Source organism: Mytilus trossulus, chromosome 14, assembly GCF_036588685.1.
Source record: "Mytilus trossulus isolate FHL-02 chromosome 14, PNRI_Mtr1.1.1.hap1, whole genome shotgun sequence".
NCBI classification, from domain to species: Eukaryota; Metazoa; Mollusca; class Bivalvia; order Mytilida; family Mytilidae; genus Mytilus; species Mytilus trossulus.
In genome coordinates, this window is record NC_086386.1 from 74,261,336 (window position 1) to 74,288,802 (window position 27,467).

At 31.3% G+C, this 27,467-nt stretch overlaps 1 protein-coding gene across 1 annotated transcript in view; it reads right to left on the reverse strand.

Annotated features, from left to right (window-relative positions):
• Positions 1 to 709: 709 nt before the first annotated feature.
• LOC134695900 (transcription intermediary factor 1-beta-like) overlaps positions 710 to 27,467 on the reverse strand; it is a 105,895-nt gene continuing 79,137 nt past the window's right edge. Inside the window, exons 2-4 of the mRNA XM_063557383.1 lie at positions 4,024 to 4,071; positions 3,051 to 3,098; positions 710 to 758 (exon numbers count right to left, since the gene is read on the reverse strand). Of these exons, the coding sequence (XP_063413453.1) occupies positions 737 to 758; positions 3,051 to 3,098; positions 4,024 to 4,071 (118 nt within the window). The 3' untranslated portion in view covers positions 710 to 736. The remainder of the gene's footprint in view (positions 759 to 3,050; positions 3,099 to 4,023; positions 4,072 to 27,467) is intronic.

The following is a 27,467-nucleotide window of genomic DNA, read 5'->3' on the forward strand; positions in this document are numbered from 1 at the left end:
TATACTACCGTTGTCAAATCTGAAATATTGACAAATTTAGACCGTTCAGTGCTGTTTATTTGGAATTCTTACAGACGCAATCTTTCTTGTAACATCATTATTATAGATACCGTTGGAGTTGTGCTAGTTCATATCGCACATTATTTTTTTTAATTTAAAGCATATATTTGAACTCTCTGATGTAAATAGTCATATAATCTATGTCGTGTTTAACACATTTTTAGAACTGTGCAAGCGTCTTACCTGATGTTCGGTTTGACCTTTTTAATTGTATAAACTTCAAGATTGTAACAGCTTAATCTAAGTAGACTGATAATTGATTCATTCAACATCACAATCATATATACTGATGAAGGATATCTGTTATCCGAAATATTTATAAATAATTACATTTATAGTTCCTTTTTGTGTTATTGGTGTTGTTATGTACACTTTTTAGGCGTTTATATATTTGTCTTGATATCTGACATTTACAAAATATGTTCATGAAACGATTCTGTACGTTTTTCGCCATTTGCTTTTGCATAAAAAGTTTTACGTATGTCAACGTATATGTTATATTATTGCTAAATTTTGAGTTATTCAGAGGGCATCGGGGGAGATTATTAATATTCTTACTGATTTTACCCTCTTTAGATAAAGTATTTATCATTATTATATTATATCACATTTCTGTATCAATTGTATATATAAATTTTTCAGTATATTTGTCGTTAATAAATTTGAATAGGAGTACTTACTCAGAAGTTATTTCTGTCCTGAAATGTACACAATTTAGAGTTAAAATTATATTTGTAAATCAAAACACATATCAAAGAACCTAAGACAAAAAAATAAATAAAAGACACACATATTTTTATGTGCTTCTTCGTTACATTTGTTATTTTTATAGTGATTAAGATGATAACACAATGTTGACTGTTGTACCCATATTTTTGACATTTCTACTTATTGTGTCTGTTTATTTTGTTCACACATCGTTGACAATGCAATGGAATTTGATGCGACTGTCATACAAGTGAGAGGTTTAGCTAGCTATAAAACCAGGTTCAATCCACCATTTTCTACATAGGAAAATGCCTGTACCAAGTCAGGAACATGACCGTTGTTATCCATTCGTTTGATGTGTCATTAAAGTCTACCAAAAAGATGTTTGTTATGCACACAATCCAAAATGTAATGTGCAATAACAAAACTTGTTATTTTTTTGTATTGAGACTAGAAAAATTTAGAAAAGTAAACGTGAACCATCATATAGAAATAAAAGGATGTGTTATGCTTGTCAATAACACAACTATTCATCATAGTTATAATGATGGAGGCAAAATCCCCATGTTGTTCACTATTTCCGTTTTATGCATTTAAACGTTTACATTGACATGTGTGTACTTATTCAACATAATCCAAATCAAAGTAAACCAATCGTACAGAACAAAAGAAAAGGTCAACATGAATATATTGGGTTAAGATAACTAAAACGGAAATACATCGATATTATTAATCAACAGCCATCTAGATCCCAATCATAGGTTCGTCTTTCAATGATCGTAGCCCCATTCTCAGAATTTTATTCAGAAGACAGATTGAAGTGACTAACCAGATCAACACATTACTTCCAGTATGGAGAGTTTAAAACGTGGTATGCTTCTCCTGATATACATGTATTACCCTCCATTTATACCCAGTAGAGTATGTCACTATAGTTCAAATTGCATTTGATACATCTTTTCTCATATTCAAAGATCTAAAACTGCGACAACATGGCACTTATACGGAAAATTGAGACAAAAAACAAATCGGGATCGTAAAACATGTACATCTTAAAACACTGTCTCAACGTTTTTGTGTTAGGAGCATCGTCACCACCTATTTTCAAACAAGTAATGACCTTAAAATGGGAACATGGACGAGCGTGACATATAAATTGCGACAGGCAAGTATCGATATTTAAATTGATAAGCTGTAATTAGTCCCGAGGTAGGGAAAAGAGGATATGAATAATATGAATTAATAGATTTTAATATAATGCACCCACTGACTAAGTTACTGAATGAGGACATGTATTTTTTATGTCTTAAATATTTGAGGTTAAGTATTAACATAAACAGGACTTAACATAGTTATGATGTCTGCTATTATCCCAATACTTGTTCTCCAAAAGTTAAAAAAAACAGTTCTTCGGCTCAACATTGTTGAATTAACTATTGTGTCCTCTTTATCATGGTGGTATATTTGTTTACTCGGAAACAGTCTTTTATATGTATTTATCAAAGTTGTACAAAATCGAACATGTAAAAATGTTGTTGGTTTATAGTTGACACGTGTTCGGTTAATTATAGTAATGTCAGTTCACTTGGGATATTGAGTTCATGCACGTGTGAACTCAGGTGGTTTAAAGTCATTCGAGCCATTGAAGTCAAAGTGTACAGTAGCTTTTGCCAAAAAAAAAAATATTATCAATTATATCATTTATTTTCAGGTTTGTAAACCACTAGTATGGGGAAACCAGTACAGGCTGCTTAATGCCTGTGTATTTTTAGGAACTTTTAATGCCCATATTTATAATAAAATGTGCGCTTGTCTCTTCAAGTGGCGTTTCCCATGTTAGAGTTTGTGGTTAATTGATAAATATTTTATGTTCGTTTGAGTTAACGAATTAGAATTTAACAGTAAATATATAAGCGTAGAATACATACTCCCAAATATATTTAAAATAGGTAAAGGTCAGAGTCTGACGATAAATAACTAATTAAGAATGAGAAGTGGAAATGAGTTTTACCATAAATACTCAAAGATATTATATTTGGACCTATGACTGATAAAGGGTCTAAAATAAAACGCGCGTATGTTATAATCCATATATAATTTACGCGCGTTCTGATAATACCATTCAGGAAAGTTGATTCAATGTGTATGGTATTGACAATGAAGGTTATAAATTGATAGACACAGATCTGTTGAAATAATTGCCCTATTTTCATAATGAACTGTGCACTTGTACTAAGTCTTTTGTACTCTTCTGAAAGAAAACTACATAACATCACACTTACCCACATCCTCTGCATCTGTATCTGTATTGTTTAGCCGTTGTTGTAACTCTATAAAAGATATCATATTTAGATATTTTCAAGGGAAATGTCTCAATTTCAATGCACTTGTTCTTATATCAATATTTTAACGTAACTTCTTTTTTGATTACTCACCTTTAATTTTGGTCTTTTATTTTACTATCATATCCATAATCTGCGCCACAATGAGGCAATTTTTCAATAGTGTTGATCTCTTTTCTTGACAAATCTTTATCATAAATACTTTACAATGTTAAGGTAGGATATTTTGGAAAGCTAAACTGAACGAATTACACATATTTACATTGCTTATATATATATATATATATATATATGTCGTGCAACCTATTAGTCTTATCAATCAAAAGTAAACCATATGTATATTCTAAAACCAACGTCGCTAAAATTAGTTGATTATGTGCAAAAAGAGAATCAATTTTATTTGGCCTTTTAAACATTTTTTTATTCGAGCGTCACTGAGGAGTCTTTTTAAGACGAAACGCGAGTCTGGCGTAAATATACAATCTTAATCCTGGTATCTATGATGGGTTTATTTAAGGCAATTTACGGTACTGCCAAATAACTGATTAGTTTTAATATTATACGTGAGTATTGTTAAGTTGGTAACTTGACTAAAATTAATTTGTCGCGTTTTATTTTCATAAAATGTTGACAAGATATTTACCCTGACCCTCTGACAAAATATAAAAGTTCAAAAAACTTAAACCCTGTAATGTTAGGTACCACCCTTATATCATACTCATCGATTCAAGTGCAATCAAAACAAATTAAACAAGGGATAATTATAGAGATGAAGAACACTACAACGCAATGTCAAACCTTTGTATTTTGGTTTTATTATAGTAGCAAAAGCCAATCCACGGAAGAGATGAACGACCATTAAAAACGGAAACAAAAGAAACAACTTTGTTAAATGTCTATTATAAATACAAACCTGACGTTCTTCTGAGGTTTCGGGTTTTCTTCTTTTTTGACAGTTTCTCTGAGAAAAAAACAATGATCTTATTTACAATTTCATGTGCGTCAACATTGTAAATTATTATTAAATCAATCAAACAGTGTTTTTCTAAATATAAACAAACAGAATTAGCTTTATCACCGGGTATTAAGAGATAATAGTAACTGCAATTACGATTATCCCAATATGGCGACGGCTGATATAGGTAAAATCTTTACAGTCATTTTACTCAAATGTAGCATGTTTTTGTCACTAGTTACTCAGCTGCAAGGTTTTTCTATGTTCATATTTAAATCGTAACGGTGCACTGGATTGCAGTTACAATTATCTCTTTATTACCAGTGTTTATTGAGATAACCAAAGAATAACGCAAACTAGTTTCCAAATTGCAATTAAAGTGCTTTTTTTCCATACGATTGACTTGATAAGATTTTGATGATAATTGATATAAAGTTTGTATTGACACTTTGTTATTGAAAACTGTAGTTTCCTGTATGTCCCTTATTAAAGACCTTATAGTTTTCTTTGGTTGCTGACTTCTTGACGTGAGTTCCAAAGTCTTGAGATAAAACTTAAGCTAGACAGGCCAATTATTCAATGAAACTTAAACACATAATTAAGTTTTTACGGAGTGAAGTTATGAATATTTCTTCGTCAAAAATCAAAGAAAATCAGTTTTGAGACGTTTATGTTACTTTAGAATTGAGAAGGATCCTGAAACATCCTTTGATAAATCGGATTTACAGTTTCCTTTAAATTTATTTCATTTCAAAGCTTTTGTCTTAAAATTATTCAATCTTTTTTTTAAATTCGCTTTATCATTAGCTTATACAAATGTAACAGGTTTTATACAGTTTTTAACATTCCTTAACAATTCAACTTCATATTTTTATCGTAAGATTAATTTTACACTTAAGATTTTTTGTGAAAAGGGCTACTGGATTTTTATTATGTAAAGTATAAATCGGTATTCCAATTTCTATAAGTAGATATTGAAATTCAAATATGTACTAGGAGGATTGTTTGATCCTACTGAATTAAACTTTGATTATCTGAGATACAAATACATTATATAATTTAAACACGAAGCGGAAGATGCCATATTTATTCGAAAAGAGACCGCTTATAGAACATTGTCAAAGCAATTTCATAGAATCAATAACTAAGAACAAACTTACCCAAATGTTAGTTCCCCAAACAGTTTTCCTATTTCTCCCTCTGCTAGTGTCTTTTTGGCATATTTGACTGATGGCATAACAGGAATCTTCATTTCTTCTATTTGATCGATTTGTGACTTTATTTGTTTTAGCTTTTGTAACAACTTCGTAGTATCTTTTATCCCCTGGGTGTCTTGATAAAATTTCTGCTGCTCCTTTGCCTTATCCAAAGCTGTTTTTAACTCATTGCCAACAGACTGTAAGGTTTGAACATTCCTTCTATCTTTCTCCTTTACAGTATTAATAAGACCTTCGACTTTCTTATCAATCATCTCTTTCAAGTGTCTGCCTTCTTCTCTTATAGCCTGGACAACTTTCTGTACATCAGCTTGATATGTATGGGTACCTTGGTTAATATCTGTTATCTTTGACTGCAGGTTTCTCATCTTCATGTCGATCACGATTTTGACCTCATTTTTGATTCCTTCAGTTGATTCTCTGATTTCAGCAAAATCATGTGATTTGTGTTTTTTAATCACACATATTTTACATATCGGCATATTACATTCCATGCAGTAATATATAAAGTTTTCATCATGTTCTTTACAATATTGTTTAACTTCCGGGTTTATATTTGGACCACTTAGAAATGAGTGATTTTCGCTAATTTTCGCCCGTAAATGAGATATTTTACATCCATCACAAAACAACTGGTTACACTGTTCACAATAATTACGTCCAGGTGCAGAAACACAAATCTCACACGTTTTAGAAGCAGCTTGTGCCTTTTCCATTCTGATTTGTTTTGTTTGTAAGTTGTTATGACAAGGTTATCTAAATCCCGTACGTTTACAAAAAAAGAATAACCTTTCCGGATCATTAATTTTTGTTAAACTAACAGTAGAACTTAAAACTTGGGTTGTTTTATCTGCATGTAGTTATGATAGAGTATATTTAAATATCGATAATAAACGGAGAAGGCTAACTCTTCCGGAACATGAATGTATTGTCATTAAATAAAAGTTAAAATGTATAACTAATCCTATCAATAACCAGTATTTTTAATTTTTTAAAGGGAATATATTCATGTGTTATATTTTAAAATATAATTGCTGTCAATTCATATTGTTGTAAAATGAAATTATCACTTCAATCCCAAACCAAAGATGTAAATTGATATATTGGAAATCAGACAAAATTAGAAATAAGCCGCTCCATTTTTTACAAATGTTTGTCTATTTTGGTTAGGTTGATAATGTGTGATTTGCTGTATACTATCTACGTTTTTACATCTTATTTTATTCATATCATTTACGGATATTGTGTAATCGTCAGTTTAAAAAAAAAAAAAGTACAAAACGTTGTACCTGTTTGTCTATAACTAGTCGGTTTACATAAAAAAAAAAAAAAAAAAGATGCCAAAATTATACTCTGAATTACCATGAGAACATATACACGTGTTGTAAAAAACTTATTATGTTTACAAGAATCAACAGTGTGGAAGAACTAGAATATTGAAAAGCATTCAGAAAACAAGATTTAGGATAAAACTGTTTTGTACCTTAAGCTCCGACGGAATCAATTGGTGATTTGAATGTCGGAAATTAAATTGCGCTTACTGGTGATGGGGTATTTGAGACCATCAACACACTAATTGGTGCCGTCGAAGCTAAAAATTCAATGTAATCTGCATTTTTATGAAACTGACAAAACAACGTCAAATCCTATATTCAAAATCTGTCATTTGCGTGTACATTTTCATGACATCAATTGTAAATTGATGCCATGGTATTTGGTGACGTTATTCAATCAAAATGAACGTGACAAACGATGTTTGACAATTGACAACAATTAATGCTATGAATTTTAAATGTATGATTTGATGTTGTTTTTGACAGTTTCATTAGATGATGATAACTAGATTGAAATTTAAGCTCCAACGGAATCAATTTTTTATAGTATCAAATACCCGTTTACTGGCTCCGCTTACCCGTTTCAATTAAACTTAATTTTCGACCATCAAATCACCTATTGATGCCGTTAGAACTAAATAAAACACAGTTATCTCCTGATTTCGCATTATAACTCTCAGTGTCAGTTGTGATGTTTAGACATAAATGCCACTGATGAGTCGTACGTCCGGTGGTACAAAAATTATAGAAATGATCAGACTTGCTCTCTTATATGTGGGGAATATTTTTACAAATTTAAAATTAAGAACGATTGATAAAAACATTACAGATTTAAAATCAAAATATTTAACTGTATTTTCACTACATATTTACTACTTGAACGCAACTTTTGTATTTTAAATTTGAACGACTTTGTCACTTAGTACACTGATTATCTCCTACGTTTAAAACAAATCATGCAATACAATGGTTAACTAAAATAGTTGTTTAGTACTGTAGTTTATGGTAAGGTGTCAAAACAATACAAATATCGAACCATTAAACATCTTCAAATCCCCTATCTGGTAGGTGTACAATGGTAGCTACAACAAAAGTTTAAACCATGCTATTCGATTCATTAATCAATAATGAATATGAGTATTGATTTTGGTACATTGTGTTATCTTAAATTTAAAATTAAAATTTTAAAATTATGCGTTCCGTCTGTAGAAACGAATCGTAAGCACTTTATATGTTATATACATTATTATGTTCTTTACAAATATACTTATCCTGATATCGAAAGACATTATATATAAAACTATAAATCAAAAAGTAAAAAAATACTTAAATCAAAAATCTTTTCATAACAATTTTTAAAATGCAGACAAAAAAGATTAAAAGCTTAGTTCGAGAAACGGTTGCGATTTGTTCTGTATTCTTACAATTGATTCGAACATTAAAAACGATCACCACACACCATGCCTTATTTTCGACATCCAGGGATTTTTTCAGGCTGTATCCTCAAAAGCAAAATATCTGTTTTAGTATTTCTTAATGTATCGGTTTTTTTTCGGCTGTAAAAAAATTAAAGAAAAAATATAAACCTATATAAAAGAATAGTGTGTCGGTTTTTTCACCCTGGTATGTTTTTATAGGAAAGTATATAAACAGTCAATCCGTAATAATTCTTAATCTGATACATGTCAAACGGAAATGAAAACAATACCAAAGGGACTTTCAAAATAAGAAGTCCAAAAATAACTTGAAATGTCATGGTCAAAACCGACAAAACAAACAAAAGACAAACAACAGTACACAAAACACTAACGCTATCAATAACTGAGGAAATATCTGGTGCTCCGTAAGTGTAAGCTAATTCAACTCCACATGTGGCATCCTTCGTGTTGCTCGTCTAGGTATAAATTATGTGATCAGGATTGTAGTTTGGACAATTTTAGCATATCCGGCGTCATCTGTCAACGAGATATTCCATGAAGGTCAACTAACTTGTAAATTTGGAACGCCACAGCAGTTTTATGTGGAACTCTGATATTACTTTATGTTGTTTTATTATTACTTAATGATATTTTGTCTTTACTCAATATAGTTTTGACATTACGTTATGATAATTCGATATAACTCAATATGAAATACATATTACTTATTGATATTTCGATATTACACTATACATTGTATCATGTATATGCTTTCGTAATAACTTGACATAGGTTTGTTATTTCTCAATATGGTTTCACCGTTATTTAATACGGTTGTGTCATTAGTCAATGTGGTTTCATCATTACTTGATGTGCATGTGACTTAACGTAATGTAGTTGTTCCATTACATGAAGTGGTTTTGTTATTTCGTAATGATGATTTGTCTATTCTTTATATGGTTTTAACATGACGTAATGATGTTTCAAAATTTGACGATTTTACACTACTTGATGTGTTTGATTCATTATTCGATGTAGTCCTGTCATTCTTTGATGTGGTTATCCCATTACTTGATGAGGTAAAACCACGTGACCAATTCGGAAAAGCCTGTTATATTTTTAGATAAATATCCATGTTGTATGTGCCTTGAATGCGTGTGGCCATCCATCTGATTAGTGTTCAACTTAAAGTTCGGGTTACTGTTGGAGTTAAACTTTGAATTAGTTTTCGAATTCAAGTCATGCTTAGAATTAAAGTTCTAGTTAGCATTGAGTTTCGAGTTTGAGTAACATTTAAAGGCAGAGTTCTAGTTACAACTTTGAATATGAGTAACTTCTTGAGGTAGAGTTTGAGTCGAATGTAAGTCTCATTTAGATTAATTAAGATTTCGAGTTGACATTTGAGCTAATTTATATGTCTTTTTGAGTTCGTAATTAAATGTTGGTATCGCGGAACAAGGGCTTTTTGTTCGGGCTTCCGAAAAGAGGGTTCGGGATATTCTTACTAAATAAACACAATCTAAACAATGTTGCAGTTAACACAACGCAACATAGGAGTTGAAATTAAGTTAGATATGGTGTGATTGCCAATGAGACAACTATCCACCAGAGTTTAAATGCCGTGGATATAAAAATCATATATAGGCAATCATACAGCTTTCAACACTTCGTATAGTCAGCTACAAAAGGCCACCGTGCACTATGTGAAAAAAAAATCAATTTTGTAACAGATTTCAATATGTCGTTTGTTAAATGTGCTTTGGATGGGTATCGCCAAAGTTAAAGCTTAAACTAAAGTTCGAGTGGTTGTTCAGAGTTATTTGGTATCAAAAAGGGGGAACGGCACACAATAATAATAAAAAAAATCCTAAAAGTTTTACAGTATTTCGGACATACATGTAATTGGGATATCCCCAAACCACTTGGTCCTGTTATTTGATCCGGAGTTCTCAAATAGAAGCAGTATTATAATAAATGTGTAAAATATGCCACGGAAAGCTGTGTATCGTCTGATATTGCTGCTTTCAGTGTGAAAGCGTAATGTTGATCGGCTATACATTCATCGGTCAAAGAAAATTTAAAAAGTGTTTTTTTTCTGCAGTTGCTTTTTATTGAAACACTTCATGGGGGTAATAAATTTATCATGTTTAATTCGGTTTTATTTAACTAAAACCAAACTGTATGGTTTTCAACAATGAGCAATACCCATACCCAATAGTAAGATATAAAAGGTCCCGAAATGACGTTGTTGTGTATAACTGCCGCTACATTGATGACGCAGGCTCGACACAAATCAAAAGACTATTACTTTATTGTTAACAAATGAAAAACTTCAAATCAACTCACACTTAAGGTACAGGAAAATGGGAGCGGGGGCTCGGACTAAGTGACGAAGCATCATTACTATAAAATAAGAATTCTCGATGATAATTTGAACATATATACGAATATCAATCTTTTACTTTTAATCAATTGAATTTTCTGATCTACCTCGCACTAATTGAAAAAATAAACTTTTTGGAATATCAGTTTCACATGTGACGACAAACATGTTCCAGTTGTCGTAACCATAATACCTTCATCTTTTACTCGAGTATAAACTTCTAAATAAAACCAAAATCACTCGGTTTGTAATTTCACGAATAACACGATGGGTGCTACACGTTGAGCAGAATCTTCTTACCTTTCTGGGGAACCCGAGATCACCCCGATGAATTAAAATTACCCAGTTATATCAATTTATTGAGTCAGTCAATTGAAACTGTTTTTAAGCCACCGCAACTTTACTCAAACTGAAAGTTGGGGGCATAGTGTTTAACATCTGTCCGTCCGTCCGTCTTTCCGTCCCATTATGAGTATATAGTTATTCTGCATAACTCCTCCAAAAGTTTGAATCCTAGGAAGTTTTCTCTTTACTGTCTGTTTGTACATATATTGAAGGTGTGCTGCATGTGATCAAGGTTTAATTTTTATTAATGTGTGCTCTTTTGGGAGAAAGTTGAACTTTATCATTTTGGAAAATTACTTGCATAAGAAGGGCGTTTCCATATAACTCCTCCAACAGTTTAAATGATAGGAATATATCACTCTGCTAGATGTGTGTACATGTGTTGAAGGTGTGCATGTGGTCAGTTTTTTTTTATTATTTTTCCTCTTTTGGGAGAAAATTGAATGTTGTCCTTGTTGACGTATACGCGGTTAAATGAATGTGGGGGGAGAGGGGCAACACTTTGTCTAGTGTACATTTTGTTCTCGTGTTGTGCTGTTACACTACGGTTTCAGTCCGATGTTCGCTCACATACATGTTAAACTCTCCGACATGCACTTTCTTATATACCTGCCCCAAGTCAGGAGCATGAAGTTCAATTGTTGTCGTTGTATACATGTGTAATTTTATTTTTTTTGGGGTAAAAAAGACCGTTATTTTTTTCGTTTATTTTTTTTTTCACATGGTCCATGGTGGTCTTTTGTAGCTGACTATATATGATTTCTTACATCCACTGCATTTTAACGTTGGTGGATAGTTGGCTCATTGGCAAATACAACACATCTAACTTTATTTCAACTCCTATGTTGAGTTTTGTATACTGCAACATTGTTTATTTAGTACGCATATCCCAGAGCCCTCTTTTCGGAAGTCATGGCAAAAGCCCTTGTTTCGCGATAACAAATTTTAATTACGAACTAAAAAAGACATAAAAAATAGTCGAATTTCATCTCGAATTCTTAATTAATCTAAATGAGACTTTAATTCCGTTCTTACTCAAATTCAAAGTTGCAACTAGAAATCTGTCTTTAAATGTGACTCAAATTCGAAGTTTAACTCGAAACTCAATGCTAACTAAAACTTTAATTCTAAGCATGACTTGAATTTGAAAATTAACTCAAAGTTTAACTCAAACAGTAACTCGAACTTTAATTTGAACACTAATTAAAAGGATGGCCACACGAATTACAGGCACATACAACATTGAAATCTATCTAAAATTAGAACCGTTTTTTCCGAATTGGTCACGTGGTTTTACCTCATCAAGTAATGAGATAAACACATCAAAGAATGACAACACCACATCAAAGAATGACAAAACCACACCAAATAATGAAACAAATACATCAAGTAGTGTAAAATCGTCGAATTTTGAAATATCATTGCGTAATGTAAAAAACATATAAAGAATAGACAGATCATCATTACGAATAACAAACCACATCATGTAATGAAACAACTACATTACGTTAAGTCACATACACATCAAGTTATGTTCATCCCACATAGACTAATAACACAACCATATCAAATTATGGTGAAACCACATCGAGTAATGACGAAACCATATTGAATAATGACAAAACTATATCAAGTCAATACGAATCCATATCGTGTAATATCGAAATATCATTAAGTAATGACTATTCCATATTGAGTTATATTAGAGGTAACCGGTGAGATCACGAACCGACGAATAATGACGAACAAACGTATTAGGAGCAGTGATTTTCATATTGGTTAAAGTCTATTTAAATCGAATAATAGACTTAAATACCCCTTGACACCTCACAAAGTTCCCTTTATTAGAAAACATTGATACAATACGAGCTTTCAAGTATAAGGATGGATATATAAGACTATGTTTTTTTAACTTATATACAGGAAGTGCCTAAGTACGGATCAAAACGAAACAGTACGTATAAATGTATACCTGTGGTGGTCACCTTCTACACTTTTAATAGTCACGTGGAATGATAGCATGATTTAATCATGGGGACAATCTATTAATTAACCAGGGTGCATGTGTTTGTCAGAAAAACATATAGAAGATATTGAATATTTATTTGTTCAAAAATAAACATTTTAACTAGTAGGGACCGACCATTTAACTTGGAAAAAAATTATGGGGCGCGACAATTTTTTTATTTTTTTTAAATTTAACACTTTTTTTGTGTGGTAATTATCCTAGATAAGATTTTTTTCTTCCTAAAAATTCTAAATCAAATATATTAATTCCCCCCGTCTTTTTCCTATATATTATTTTATATCGCAGTTGAAACGGGTATCGATCATCTATCTTTGAGGAGGGTATAAGGAGGCAATCATTTGTTTCTGAGCGGACCGGCCTGGCAGATTTGGTCAGTCATATTATTTATTTTAGAAAAAAAAATCAACTGCTACACGCAAGATTATTTATTACACATGTATCATTTTACCGTATAATATAATTTGGAAGCCAGTTTATTTTAGGTGGGAGCCAGCATATTTATTACTATTATTTCCCTGACCAACAAATTTATTTACGTGACCTGCCAGCTCCTAACCTAGAATCAAAGGGGCGTCTACTAACCCCCATTTATTATGCGTTGTTGCTGGTATTATTTAGTATATTTGGTCCGGGGAAAAAGAATAGAACACCAAGAAATAAATCGGAACTTGATACGCTGGAATTATAAAATTATATTATTATATCTTATTTTCTTATTCATTGTTTATTCTGCGAAAGAACACATAGTATATACATATATGAAGTTTTCGGTTAAGTATTTGGTATTTGATTTTTCCCCCTAAGAACAAAGAGTAGAAGGAATTTCCCCCTTTTTCGTTATTTAGCTCATTCTAAACAATGATTCGAATTAATACAAATTTTCAGTTTATTCTTTCTAAAGCTTTGCATATAAAAAAAGTATATATATATACAGACGTTCCGCTAGAATTGATAATTTTTTTCAACTCGTCAAATACATGACTGGGTATGAAATTTAAACCTTATTATATGACTTGGCCGGTAATTTCAGGCCTAGGAATTAACTAGGCGAAAATTATCAGGCGAATCTATGATTAAGGCAGAAATTTTGAACTAAGAGACCAGCCATTTAAATTGAAAATGTGGCTAGGGGAAGGGCATGTTCAAGGACAGACATGTTCAATTTTCTCGTCAGAAATTATTTTTGTTTCTGCCATTTCTAGCCATTCTTTATTCATTCAGTCTCTAAGAATTAGGAATCAAGTTATTTATTTTAAAAAAAAATACCCATCCCCCTTTTCCATGCAAGTTAAATGATCGGACCCTAAACTCATGTTCTGCTCACAATTTCAACGCGAGATGTGTGGTTTGGGAGAGTTGGTACCTGCATTCAATGAAAGTTGTTACTTGTTTTTAAAAGCTTCAAATTTGCAATAATGAAAAATAAGAGAGCCTATCTATTTATCTTTTTATGATTTCCTTCTGGCCTGTCCTGTCTTTTTATTTCAGCCCTCCCCCTACAAATTAAACGGTTGATTCCTACTCTAGGTGCTGGCCTCAATTATTTTTTTTACCAAAAGCAGAATCAAAATATTTTGTTCTAAAAAGTATAACCCCCCTCCACTCCCACCAGAAAATGCTCCGTGACTGACGACGACATACAAAATAAGAAGAATTAAATAGGCACTGTACGCGTATCAATCAATAAAAAATGAACTTATAATCAAAGCAAGATAATCATGAACAGTTAGACATCCTTACTTGAAATTAATGATCCCGCTTCGTGTCATACGGCAAACTAGGTGATACGTTCGTGATTCGTACGTGATTCGTGATCTCACCGGTTACCTCTATTAAAACATCATTACGTAATGTCAAAACCAAATTAAGTAAAGACAAAATATCATTCAGTAATAATAAAACAACATAAAGTAATATTAGAGTTCCACATAAGACAGCTGTGGCGTTCCATATGTAAAGGCTTCAATAACATCTTTGGAGGGATAATTTTCACCTCACTACTTGAACTCTTGGTTTATTGATTTCTTTGTTAGAACTGTCACATGTACATTTCTTGTCATATCTTTATCAATTTAGTCTAGGTATATCTAATGAATTTATTTTCATGGCTTAACTACTTTATGGTTTTAATAAAATAGTATTTGAGATGTTCACCACGTATATTAAATGTATACATCGCGGAAGACATGGAACTCTGTTCTTTTGTTATTTTTATGATTAAGGTTAACATGGTGCAGTTGTATTAAACAATAAATGCAAAACACGAGGGCACAATGGAGACATTGTTCTGTCAGTTTAGATTAAACATCCGATGTAAACAATGGGTTGTGACAAAAATAAAATACAAATGTCATGCAATCATAATGACTTTATTCAAATTTTTTAAAAGTTTTTAATCATTTATTACATGAAAAGCACTGTACAGAAAACATGTATTACATTACAAAATGAAGAATAGAGGTGAAATAAACTCAGCTAACAATGTCAGACAGGCAAGAAAAGTCTTTCGATTTGCAGAATAATTACAGCAAATTTCTATTAAACTGAGACATACCTCATTATACTGCACGTTGCTCCGAAGATATATCTAATGGTAATCAATCGTGTCAATTTTCGGACATTTTTCCTTTGTTAAATATAGTGAGGTTCAGTCAGATTGTTTGACTATTCAGTTGCTATAAATTTGTTATTGTTGACCTGAAAAAATCATAACAGTTACTTATCTTACATTACATCCATGAAAACAAACAATGTTATAAACAAACATACCAGGTATAACAACTAGAATCGTATTGATGTCATACGAACAAAACAGTTAAACTAAAAACAAACACAAAGACATGGAAGAAAGAAAGAAAAAACAACGCTAATTTGAAATGATATTTTTCTTTACTGTTACGGTAAATCTTGAAACAGTTTTTATGCCTTTGTCTTCATATTTTTGTTAAATTTTTACTTTGTTGAAGAGCAATTATTTTGAAAGATTAATAAAAAAAGTTATTATAGATATTCAGACATATTATACTCACTCAAGAACAAAGTTAAACACACACACACACACACACATGTTTAACCCTGCTCTTGTCCAAAATAATAAGCCTTCATTCCGTATTGGCGTTTATACTGCTTGCTGGTTTTGTCACCGTCTTCATTTATTTTAGTAAAGAAAAGTTGCCAAGGTTTCTCGTTAAATAAATTCCAATTAAACAGCTCATAACGCATCATGATTTTTGTTTTGCAAACCTATTGTTCAGCCACACATAACTGACGGCTTGCAATATAACACAATGTCCTGTCGGAGGTCAAATTTCAACTATACGCGGGACAGTAGAAGGATGATTTAGTTTTATTAAAACTGAGTATTTGTAAAATTGCAGTAGACATTTAATAGAGTTGCTTGACGGGTTTATCGGACTTCAATCTTTTCGGTCATACTGAATTATCTTATTGTAAGTTATAGGCAATTCATAACACCAAATATTAATAATTTGGCGATAGTTATAAACCTATTGCCAGTTATATTTAGATGGTGCTTAACTTGTTGGGGGACTGTATACCTAGTGTGGACATGCAGAACAAATGACTTTGAAACTGATTTTTGCTTAGCATATAAAATCAAAAGTAAGAGGAAATACAGGTTGTTTCAGAGTCAGACTTGTGTGTCTGGGAGAGTGAGATTTCTTCCTGCATACTGTTGCATTAAGATCTAATACGTTGAAGATAGAATTTAATGTGTCTGTTTAGTACAAAGCCGGGTTAAAAATCATATTCTCTTCCTAAATACTCTATGGTCGGGTTGTTGTCGCTTTGACACATTCCCCATTTCCTTTCTCAATTTTATTCAATTTTCCGACGGACATAAAACAGCATTGAAAGATGATCACCATTATATGATATACCCTTATATATAGGTGTTTCAATTTATCATATTTATAATATACATGCTTTACATGTTTAGATGTCCCTCTGGTATCTTTCGTCCCCCTTTTACACATATAATTGGTAGACTCAAAATGCAATTCAACAAAAATGCAAATATGTTAATATATATTAACATATACAAAGTATCTAAGCATATTGTATATATATCTACAATGCAATAATATTATTATATGTATTAATAAGTTTTGACAGTCTTAAACACATCGTTTTAAATACATTTGTTTTCAATTGAAATGCAGGGAAAGAATGCATGAATAAAAACTTCTATAAAACAAACATCAAAATCAAAATAACACAAACAAATCGTTACTGTGGAATCAATATTATCATTTAAACAATTTAAACTTTAGATTTATTTCATTTTAATTTAAAACATATAAATGAACTTTGACTTAGTGATTACTATTAGTAATTATATTAATGTACACTCTGTTAAGTAAAAACAACTCCTATGTTAATGTTAAAATATGTACTCTGTAAAAAATTTAAATTAAAAAGATTTAAACCCTTACCTGGAAAAGTGATATAACAGTATAACATAGAAACGAACTATGAAAATCAATTGAAAAAGGATTAACTCATTTTGTTTGTTCAAGATAAATTCATGACCAATTATTACAATTTAACGTACCTGATCTTATTATGTTATTGTTATTAAGAAAAGTAATGACTTCAAGTACAATACTAAAAAAATAGAATTTGCCGAAAAGTTCAGTATGTTGTTACACTTTTCAACTCATACAATTTACATATATTTTTAATTAAAGTTAATGAAAATGTTGATTCCAATCAGAAAAGTACTAAGAAGCAAATAACTTACCTACATTTCAAACAATAACTGGAAAGAAAAAATAATTTAAATAATTAAAATACCTACACTGTGCTGATATTAATATACATGTTAAAATACTTTTTACGCAAAAGATTATCCATCAAATCCAATATGTCATGAATCGCATCTCTCTCTATCCGACGGAAAGATCCCAAATGAATTAACTTCATTTATTGTCAAAGAAAATTCATTTTAATTTTAAAAGAAAACCACTATATAGCAATGCATTTAGGAAAAGTTAATAAAAGGTTATGGATAATTATTCACTTCTACAATAGGTACAAAAACATGCAGTCACTAGATGTTTGTCGACGATTTTATTTTCATAATTTGGTGTTTACTCAATCTAGTATTATATGTTTATCAATTATTGAGTTTTATTTTAAATTATAGATAAGCCTCAAGACGTATTAAAACCTAAAAGCATTAGAAAGGAATATCCCACTTTGTTGTGGTCGGTAAAATATGATACTAAAATTTGCAAATTTTTGTAAAAAATAATATTTTTTGGACGGTATATAAGTGAGATAATGCATATTTGAAGGCTTTTCTTGTCGTAGAAGAGACCTCGGGGTCTCAGGATTGCTCAAAGAAAAACCTCCCTATGGTCGGTCTTTCATTTGATTAATCCTGACACCCCTCGGTGTGTTCTACGATAAGAAAAACCTTAAACTATGCATTATGTATAACTTATTTGTTTTTTCCTTTTTGATTTCCTTTCCATTTTTTTTTATAAATTATAAACGGTGTGAGTGTTCCTTATATACTTTTAGCAATATAAATACATCTCATTGTTTCTGTATGAACATGTGTTCCCCTGGGTATCAACAGCTCCGAGTTGACAATATGATACACTGTTAGTCGAATTTTGATTTTTGATTGAAAACTACGGTTTTTTAACCAGATGTATATATATTCATTATTATATTTGCTCAAATATTCAGAACTTTTGTTTTCCATTGCAACGTGTTTTTGCCTTCTTACTGTTTCGACATTAGTGTATCATAGGAGTGTTACCTCCTGTGGTACAACATTAAGATACAACTGATATCTTGGAAGTGCTGTTTATAGCAATATTAAAAAAAGACGAATCCAAAAGTACAAACAACGCGCATAAAACACAATACTACTTGGTTTCACAAGCCCAGTTACCAAAGTACTTCGGTACTGGGATGTCAACTTGGATTTTTTGTAATTAGATTTCATGTTATAAATAGATAGTAATTATCTTAAATTATGGAAAGTATCTCCCTAATACAAAGCTCTGATGCCTTGCCTGGCTTCGGTAATACTTTTGTACCATTTTGTATTATAACACTTCATCTTTTTAATAAGCGTCAGATTTTTAAATATTTTAACTCAAAACATCACTGAAGAAACATTTATTGTCGAAATGCGCACCCGGTGCAGAAAAAAGGGTGAGGGTGTGTGACAAGTAATTCTGATTGAAATGAATAAGGTTCCATAAAACATTACAGATTTAATTAAAACGATTAGTAGGACATTTAAATGTCACTTCAATACATATTTACTACTTAAACACACCTTTTGTATTTGAAATTTGACCGAATTTGTTACTTTGTACAATAATTATCTCTTACATCTAAAACAACTCGTGCAATGCAATAGTAAGCTAATATGGTTTTTAATACTGTAGTTTGCAGACATGGTTGACAGGGTTTAACTACTGCAAATTGTATATCTTTTTATTGTCCGATGGTAACGACGAACAAATATTAAAACCTTATTTGATACATAAAACAGATATGAATATGTTTATTGTTTTTGGTACATTGTGTTAAAAACCGTTACATTTTTTATATCTCTATGAAGAAACAAATATTAAATATCTTATATATTTCATACGCAATTAACTATTATTTTTAAATATTTGTACCAGATCATGAAGGACATTATATATTAAACTTCAAGACAGAAATTGAGAAATACAAAAAAAAACAAATCCATGTATTTAACAGTTTTACAAAAAGTAAACGAAAAAGATTAAAAGCCTGGTACGAGTAACTTTAGTGGTTTGTTTAGTATTCCTACACTGACTGGACCATGAACTGTAATTGTCTTTATGACTAAGGTTAATATTTGTACAGTTGTAACAAAAAATAAATTCAGAAATCCCCTAGAAATAGATATAAAAACTAGAATTGTATCTTATTGGACAAAGTTAATTACCGGTAAAGAAAGTAAGCTCGCTGTTGTAATGTTTAGATACCTTTTCAAGTTGGCACAAGAAACAACATTTCGATCGCGATCGTTAGACAAGATGAAAAGTATTCTAGCCAAATTGTGGATTCTCCTACTTGTGGTCATTCCAAAACTTATAACCTAACATCACATCGATAATTAAACAAAGACTAGAAGTTCAGTTTACACAGTCATGGTCGTTAAAGGTAAACGAATCGCCCAAAACCCTGAATTATCGCCTAAACAATACATCACACAATTTCAAACACTATCTTAACGTACTTGATGATTAAGATGAAATAACAATGTCGCAGTTTAGGACAATGAATCATAAACTGCCGATTGAAAATGGTAGATGGCAAAACATTCCCCGAGAACAGAGAAAGTGTCCGTTGTGCAGAGTTGCTATAAGTGACGAATACAACTATGTAATGGAATGCAGCAGCCTCTGGACAGATAGAACACTACTTATTGACAAGAAATACCTAACGAACTGCAATGTTTTAAAATTTAATGCTATTATGAACCAAAGACAAAAATCTAAACTTCGAAAATTGTACCAATTTATTAGAATGATAAATGACAAAATGGATCCTATCTGATGATAACCTGTCGGCTATACTGATCATACCGTTGTCAAAAACTCATATTTAATGCTTTCTCAACAAATGTACATATGTGCAATGTAATGTAAACTAATGTGTTTTTCTGTATCCCTTTGTCAAAATTAAGTGATACCAGAATAAAATGATATATAGAACATTACATGTTGACATATATAATGGAGACATATTTTGTTTTAAGGAAAGAATGAAAACCCGTGGTGAAGAATGGGCGATGACAAACAAAACCGAAAATGCCATGGTTGTGCAACCAATATGACTTTATTTAGATTTGATGAACGTGCTTTTTTTATCATTATTTACATAATAAACATTGTACACAAAAACATAAAGTTAAAAACTGAAGTCTATAAAATGCAACCTAAACATGAGACACTGCAACTGATAAGGCATTGGATAGTCCAAATACATTAGTATCAAAAGTCATGTCTGATTTTGTTGTAGTAGTAATGCACTTCAGGAGGGAACATTTGTTTGCCTAATTTTGACAATTGATATCTTTAGATACTAAACTAGTCGTCCGATCAGTGATTGTATCGATTTGATCCTATTCTCTGATTAGTCGTCCGATTAGTGATTGTATTGATTGGATCGTATTCTCTGATTGGACATTTTGACTGAATGATGATTCGTTTTGCGCTTGATCCATTGAGTGTATAATACTGTGAGTACAACCGGTATTACTCCTTGTGGATTTAATGTGATTCCCTAAGGTTTTGTTTGTCACCTTGATTCGGCTATAAACTGACACGATTCAATCGCCACTTATAAGTTGAATGTTCAAAATAGGCATTTAAGTACCAAATTATAGGTTTGGTGTCTTTTACGAAATTTTAGAGTTACTGATTTAATACTGCTCCTGTTAGTCGTTTCGTTATCGATGTTATCTCCAAAACGTAAACATAATAAATTACTTCTTTTGTGTTGACTTCAAATACCATTGATAATATAAAACTAAGAATAAGTGGTATGATTGCATATCAGACAACTATCAACCAAACTACAAATGAAGTGGATGTAAACAATACTAAGCATTCGTACAGCCTACGACAGTAAGAACAAAACATACCGTATAGTCGGCTATAATTATTCACTTGAGAAAAACAAACGGCCTAGATTTTAACGTAACAATTTACGAAAAACAAATATGTACATGAACTAAGGAAAACCAGTTAGCATTAGGCTCTTGGCTTGTCATAGATGATGTGACTAGGTAATACATGTTTGTGAGTTTTGAATCGTTCCTTAATTTGGGTACTATCATAACAGCATAACAGAAGAACAAAACTATTAAAATTATTTAATAAAAGGTTATTTTATCAGATTGGTACATCAAAAACATAACAAATACACAGAAGAAAGTGGTATGGTATATATCAAGACCTTATCCTTATAACAACAAAGACACTGCTCAAATCTGTTAGTTATCGTAGTTATTGACATATTATAAATAATCATGTATCTAAGACAAACTTATCAATCAGTACTCATTCAAAATCCGATGGAGTTTGAATTTGTTCATTCTCCATAAATCAAATATTTTTGAAATGTTGAATTAGTCAAAACGCTGTCATTTTGTGATGTTGGTTGGCAGAGTTTGGGCTACTGATTTACAATCATTTTCACATTAATCTATCATGTCTGTTTGGGTTCTTCGTCCAGTTTTGTCAACATTTGATTTTACCAATATTTATGGGCCTCCCCTTTTAAAATTAATTTGAAAGTATTTCTTTTATACATTTTTTCTTTCGGAGACGCCTTCAATATCATAATGAAGAATAGATAAATGACAAGACAAATGCAACTGTTTTGTTGTCATCTGTTTACCACCAACGAACTAAGTCGTTATACCATTACGGTACCATTAGGTATGCGTGTTGACTGTTAAAATTTCATCGCTGAGGCCAACATATTATTCAAAGATATAAAAGTTGCTTATCAATTGAAGAGCTTACAAAAAAAAAAAGAAAAAACAATAAGCAATTCTGGAAAAGGAATACATTACCCTAATTTACATAAATGCCTCATTCAAAAACGTATATGATAACAACGAAATCTAGATCAAAAGTTTCTTTTTTGAAGATGACTCTAAATACAAAAAAGGAGTGATCCAAGCTGATGACGTCTCAATGAAAGAACACTGATCTCATTCCAGATCTCATGTAATTGAAATACTTTAAATGTGCAAATATGTCACGTGTAGAATCGTGTAGAAACGTGTAAAAACCAATGAAACCAATATGCATTATTATAACAAAACAAGAGAGTTTCTATCAATATGTGAAGGAAACTAAACTAAACATGATGAGTGATGTTGCTGCTTTATCCTGGCAACATGATTCCATCTCGTCTAAATTGCTTAACAGTATTCTAGTATTTAATGATGAAAAGGCGACTTTCTTATTAGAACGTTTATAAATGGTCTACATATATGTTACCGATATGTTCAATTCATCGTTTTTTTTTAGCAGATGTCATCACTAAATTAAATTTATCATATACTGTATACCTACATCAATACCACTCAGCAGCACATTAAACCAACCACATATTTGGTGACTTTTGAGTTGTTCATTTTTCCATGTACTGTTTTTGTTATTTTATGGTATTTTCTTCTTATTTGATTTTTTTTTACATTAGTGTTGTCAGTTTCTCACAATGTGTACATTCAAGAGCAAGATATGCTGAATACCCCGGAGATCCGAGACCAAACCCAGTTTTAATTTTTGATAAAATGTTTTGTAGGCCTTTTTCTCTCTTTTCGTCGATTTTTTTTTATCATAGCCTTGTCAATTTGTCTTGAATTGTGGTGTACCACCTGCTTTTGGCATATTTTACCTCCTTTTCAAACTTCTGAATGAACGAAAAAAAATGACGTACATGTGTAGTGCGATGCGTGTTTAGAAAGGCAATGACATAACAATTGGAACTTTTTATCATTTATGGAACGACACCATTAGAAGTTGTTGACAAACATGCATTTTACACATAGAACTTTCAAGGGGAGTGGCTAATCGTTTTAACTAAGAGAAGTTTACAAAAACAATACCGGTCTGTTTAAAAACGAATGTTGAAATATTAATTTTTTTCTGCATTACATTTCGTGTACCATCATATCGCTTATATCTGCAAACGGAGTTCTTGTATCAATTAGTCAGGAAAGGATATATTGGGGGGGGGGATATTCCTTGCGAGTTTGAGAGAGATTTATAATAAGTATAATTATACTCATTTCGGAGTGGATGAAATTCAAATATCTTGTTCCTGAATTGTACATTATCGCTTGTGGGATCTTTTATTATTTTCCTCAATATAATAATCTAAATGATTATCATGACGTCGATAATTGGACATCCATCATAAAAGGCTTAACCATGTACCCAGTAATGCTTGGGTCAAACGACTCATTATTCCTTCAGAATTTTTTAAAAAGATACCCTTCTCGGAGGATTATAGTTTTGAGGAGAACATTTTAAATGTTTAACTACGTTTACTATTTGGTGGTTGAATAAGAAAACAAATATACAATAGGTCGATTTGAAAACACATGAACAATCAGCTTAAGAATAGGGAACAACTATTTAAGCACTATCTTTTAATAGCTGTGAATACTGTTCGATCTTTTGTCTTTGAGTTGGTTGTGATTTTCTATGTACCTCGATTCTATCTGTCCAGTCAACCCTTTCCCAACTACTTATCACATTTTCATCGTATATAGTGCTTATGCACCACTACACAAGGACAATGTATATACACATAACTACTTATCACATTTTCATGCACCACTACACAAGGACAACGTACATACAAATATCTACGTACACTGAAAATTTGTTTACAATGCAATAATACTGTTGCTTGTATTAAAGAAAGAAATTGTCTGTCGTAATCACAAAATCAAAATAACAAAAACAACCAGTGGAAGTGGATATCATATATATTATCATTTAAACTAAATTAAGTCGTACTATACATTTATTTCATTTCAATGCAAATATCTAAATCAAATTAATAATAGTTAGTTACATGTTTTTATTCAATATACACTTGTCTCCAAAGTAAAATCATGATAATGTTAATATTTCATATACATGTAACTACTTAAAAGGTATATATACATCATGTTTCCAGTGACAAATAGAGTATTTTAAAGTTTGTTTTGTTTTTCTATTATATCATGATATACAATGTATATACATCATGTCTTATTAACTGAATTAAGGTTTTACACATTGCATTTACTGTTTTCAATATGGATTTTATTCATTTAGTAAATAAATTAATATTTTTTTTTTTTATTGTTACAAAAATTGTTTTTAATTTTTGCAGTTGGAAAATGAAATTTTTAATTGTATTTTGTTTTTAAAATATTCCATATTTAAAAATTCTCTCAAGGAAACTTTAGATTAAACATCAGAAACATTAATTGTTGTACAAATACATTTGATTAGTATCGATACATCTCAAATATCGTCCCCCATCAATTATTAATTGGAATGAGTGTCGTAATATCATCCACGACTCACTCCATTCTTACTGTATGAAATGGATAAAACGGGAAAAAGCTGACAAAAAATCTTTGGACTCTTTTTTTAATTCAGTAATGAAGAAAGTTGATATACGTATTCAACATTTTAAAGAACATTTTACTATTAACAATAACCACAATAAACCTATTTCTCGCATCAAACATAAACTAAAAGAACTAGCCAAGGAATTTGTTTTTGTCCCGGCCGATAAAGCTGCTAATAATATTATTATTGTTTGACGTAAATTTTACATTGAGGTTCTGAAAAAGGAAATCACCAATTCACCAACATTCCAACTGACTCCATTTTCAGAAAACGAAATCTGTAACAAACATAAACTTTTAGACACCGCTTTACAAGCAGAGCCAAATACAATGAAAGTCCCAACTATGTATTGGCTTCCGAAGCTACACAAAACCCCTTACAAATATAGATTTATTTCGTCTTCAAGCCATTGTTCAACTACTAAATTGTCTATTATTCTTACCAGCACACTTGGTACAATTAAAAACCTTATAATAAATTGTTCAAATAAGGCCTTCGAAAATAGTGGAATAAATTACTTTTGGAGTGTCAAGAACTCGTTGGAAGTACTTGATAAATTGCATGCTTATATTGGTGATTTTGAATCTGTTCAAAGTTTTGATTTTTCTACCCTGTATACCACATTGCCTCACATTCTCATTAAGAAAAAATTCACACACCTAATTAAATGGGCATTCAAAAAATCAGAATGTGAATATATATGTTCTAACTCTTTTAGGTCATTTTTTAGTAGCAATAAACAAAAAAACTATGTTAATTGGACATGCTTTGATACTATATATGCCCTTGAATTTTTACTAGATAACATTTTTGTTCGCTTTGGGGATTCCGTATATCGTCAGATTATCGGAATTCCAATGGGGACTAACTGTGCACCACTTATTGCGGACCTCTTTTTGTATTGTTACGAGTTACAATTTATGACAAAAATAAGCAAAGACCCATCAAAACAACATCTGATAAACAAATTTAATAATACTTTTAGATATTTGGATGATATTTTGGCTCTCAATAATGACGACTTCAGTATGTATATTAATGAAATTTATCCTGGTGAACTTACTTTAAATAAAGCTAATACTAACAATGACCACTGCCCTTTCCTCGATCTTGATATTTATATCACTAACGGAAAGCTGAATACTAAAATTTATGATAAAAGGGATGATTTTTCATTTCCTATCGTTAATTATCCGTTTTTAGATGGTGACGTTCCCTTGTCACCATCTTACGGTGTTTATATATCTCAACTTGTACGATTCGCTCGTGTATGTAACAATGTTTTAGATTTTAACGAGATAAATTTATGTATTACTGAAAAATTATTACACCAGGGTTTTCGATATCACAAACTAGTCAAAACATTTACTAAATTTTATCATCGGTATAAAGACATTATTCGTAAATATAGCTCAACATGCAGACTTTTTATACGTTCAGGTATTTCACATCCAATTTTTTATGGAAATATTCTTTATAAAGCACAAAGGTGTCAGTATTCACCTCATAAACTTACAAAACCTTTGAATAGACTTATTAAGAAGGGGTATAATTACGATACTGTTGTCAAGTCATTAAAGATTGCATATTTTGGCGTTAATATTGAGTCACTGATAAGGTCTTTGCGTCGGAACTAAACACATTTATTCTAAAAACAGTTGTTGGCATGACACGGGTTATGTTCTTCTCATATATGTTATGATGGTATGATACTAAACCCCTTACGGGAAGGATTGTGCCTGATGTTCATTTGATGAAATCATAATCTTTCAGTCAGTTTAATTGAAGTCTGGAGCTGGCATGTCAGTTAACTGCTAGTAGTCTGTTGTTATTTATGTATTATTGTCATTTTGTTTATTTTCTTTGGTTACATCTTCTGACATCAGACTCGGACTTCTCTTGAACTGAATTTTAATGTGCGTATTGTTATGCTTTTACTTTTCTACACTAGTTAGAGGTATAGGGGGAGGGTTGAGATCTCACAAACATGTTTAACCCCGCCGCATTTTTGCGCCTGTCCCAAGTCAGGAGCCTCTGGCCTTTGTTAGTCTTGTATTATTTAAAATTTTAGTTTCTTGTGTACAATTTGGAAATTAGTATGGCGTTCATTATCACTGAACTAGTATATATTTGTTTAGGGGCCAGCTGAAGGACGCCTCCGGGTGCGGGAATTTCTCGCTACATTGAAGACCTGTTGGTGACCTTCTGCTGTTGTGTATTTTTTTATTTTGGTCGGGTTGTTGTCTCTTTGACACATTCCCCATTTCCATTCTCAATTTTATTTTTTACAGAGTTTGTCTTTAGTGCCGTGTGGAGGCAGTAGAGTGCCTCCCCGTGCTTCAGGTTTATGCTCTTATAATATACTAGATTATGGAGTGTGTGTCCGAGCGAGAACTGCTCTAGTTCATTACTTTAGGAATGTTTATCAAAAAGTAGTATTTCAATATTCAGCCCCATTCTACTAATTGGTCAGCCATCAGTCCTACCCTGATATACACTATCT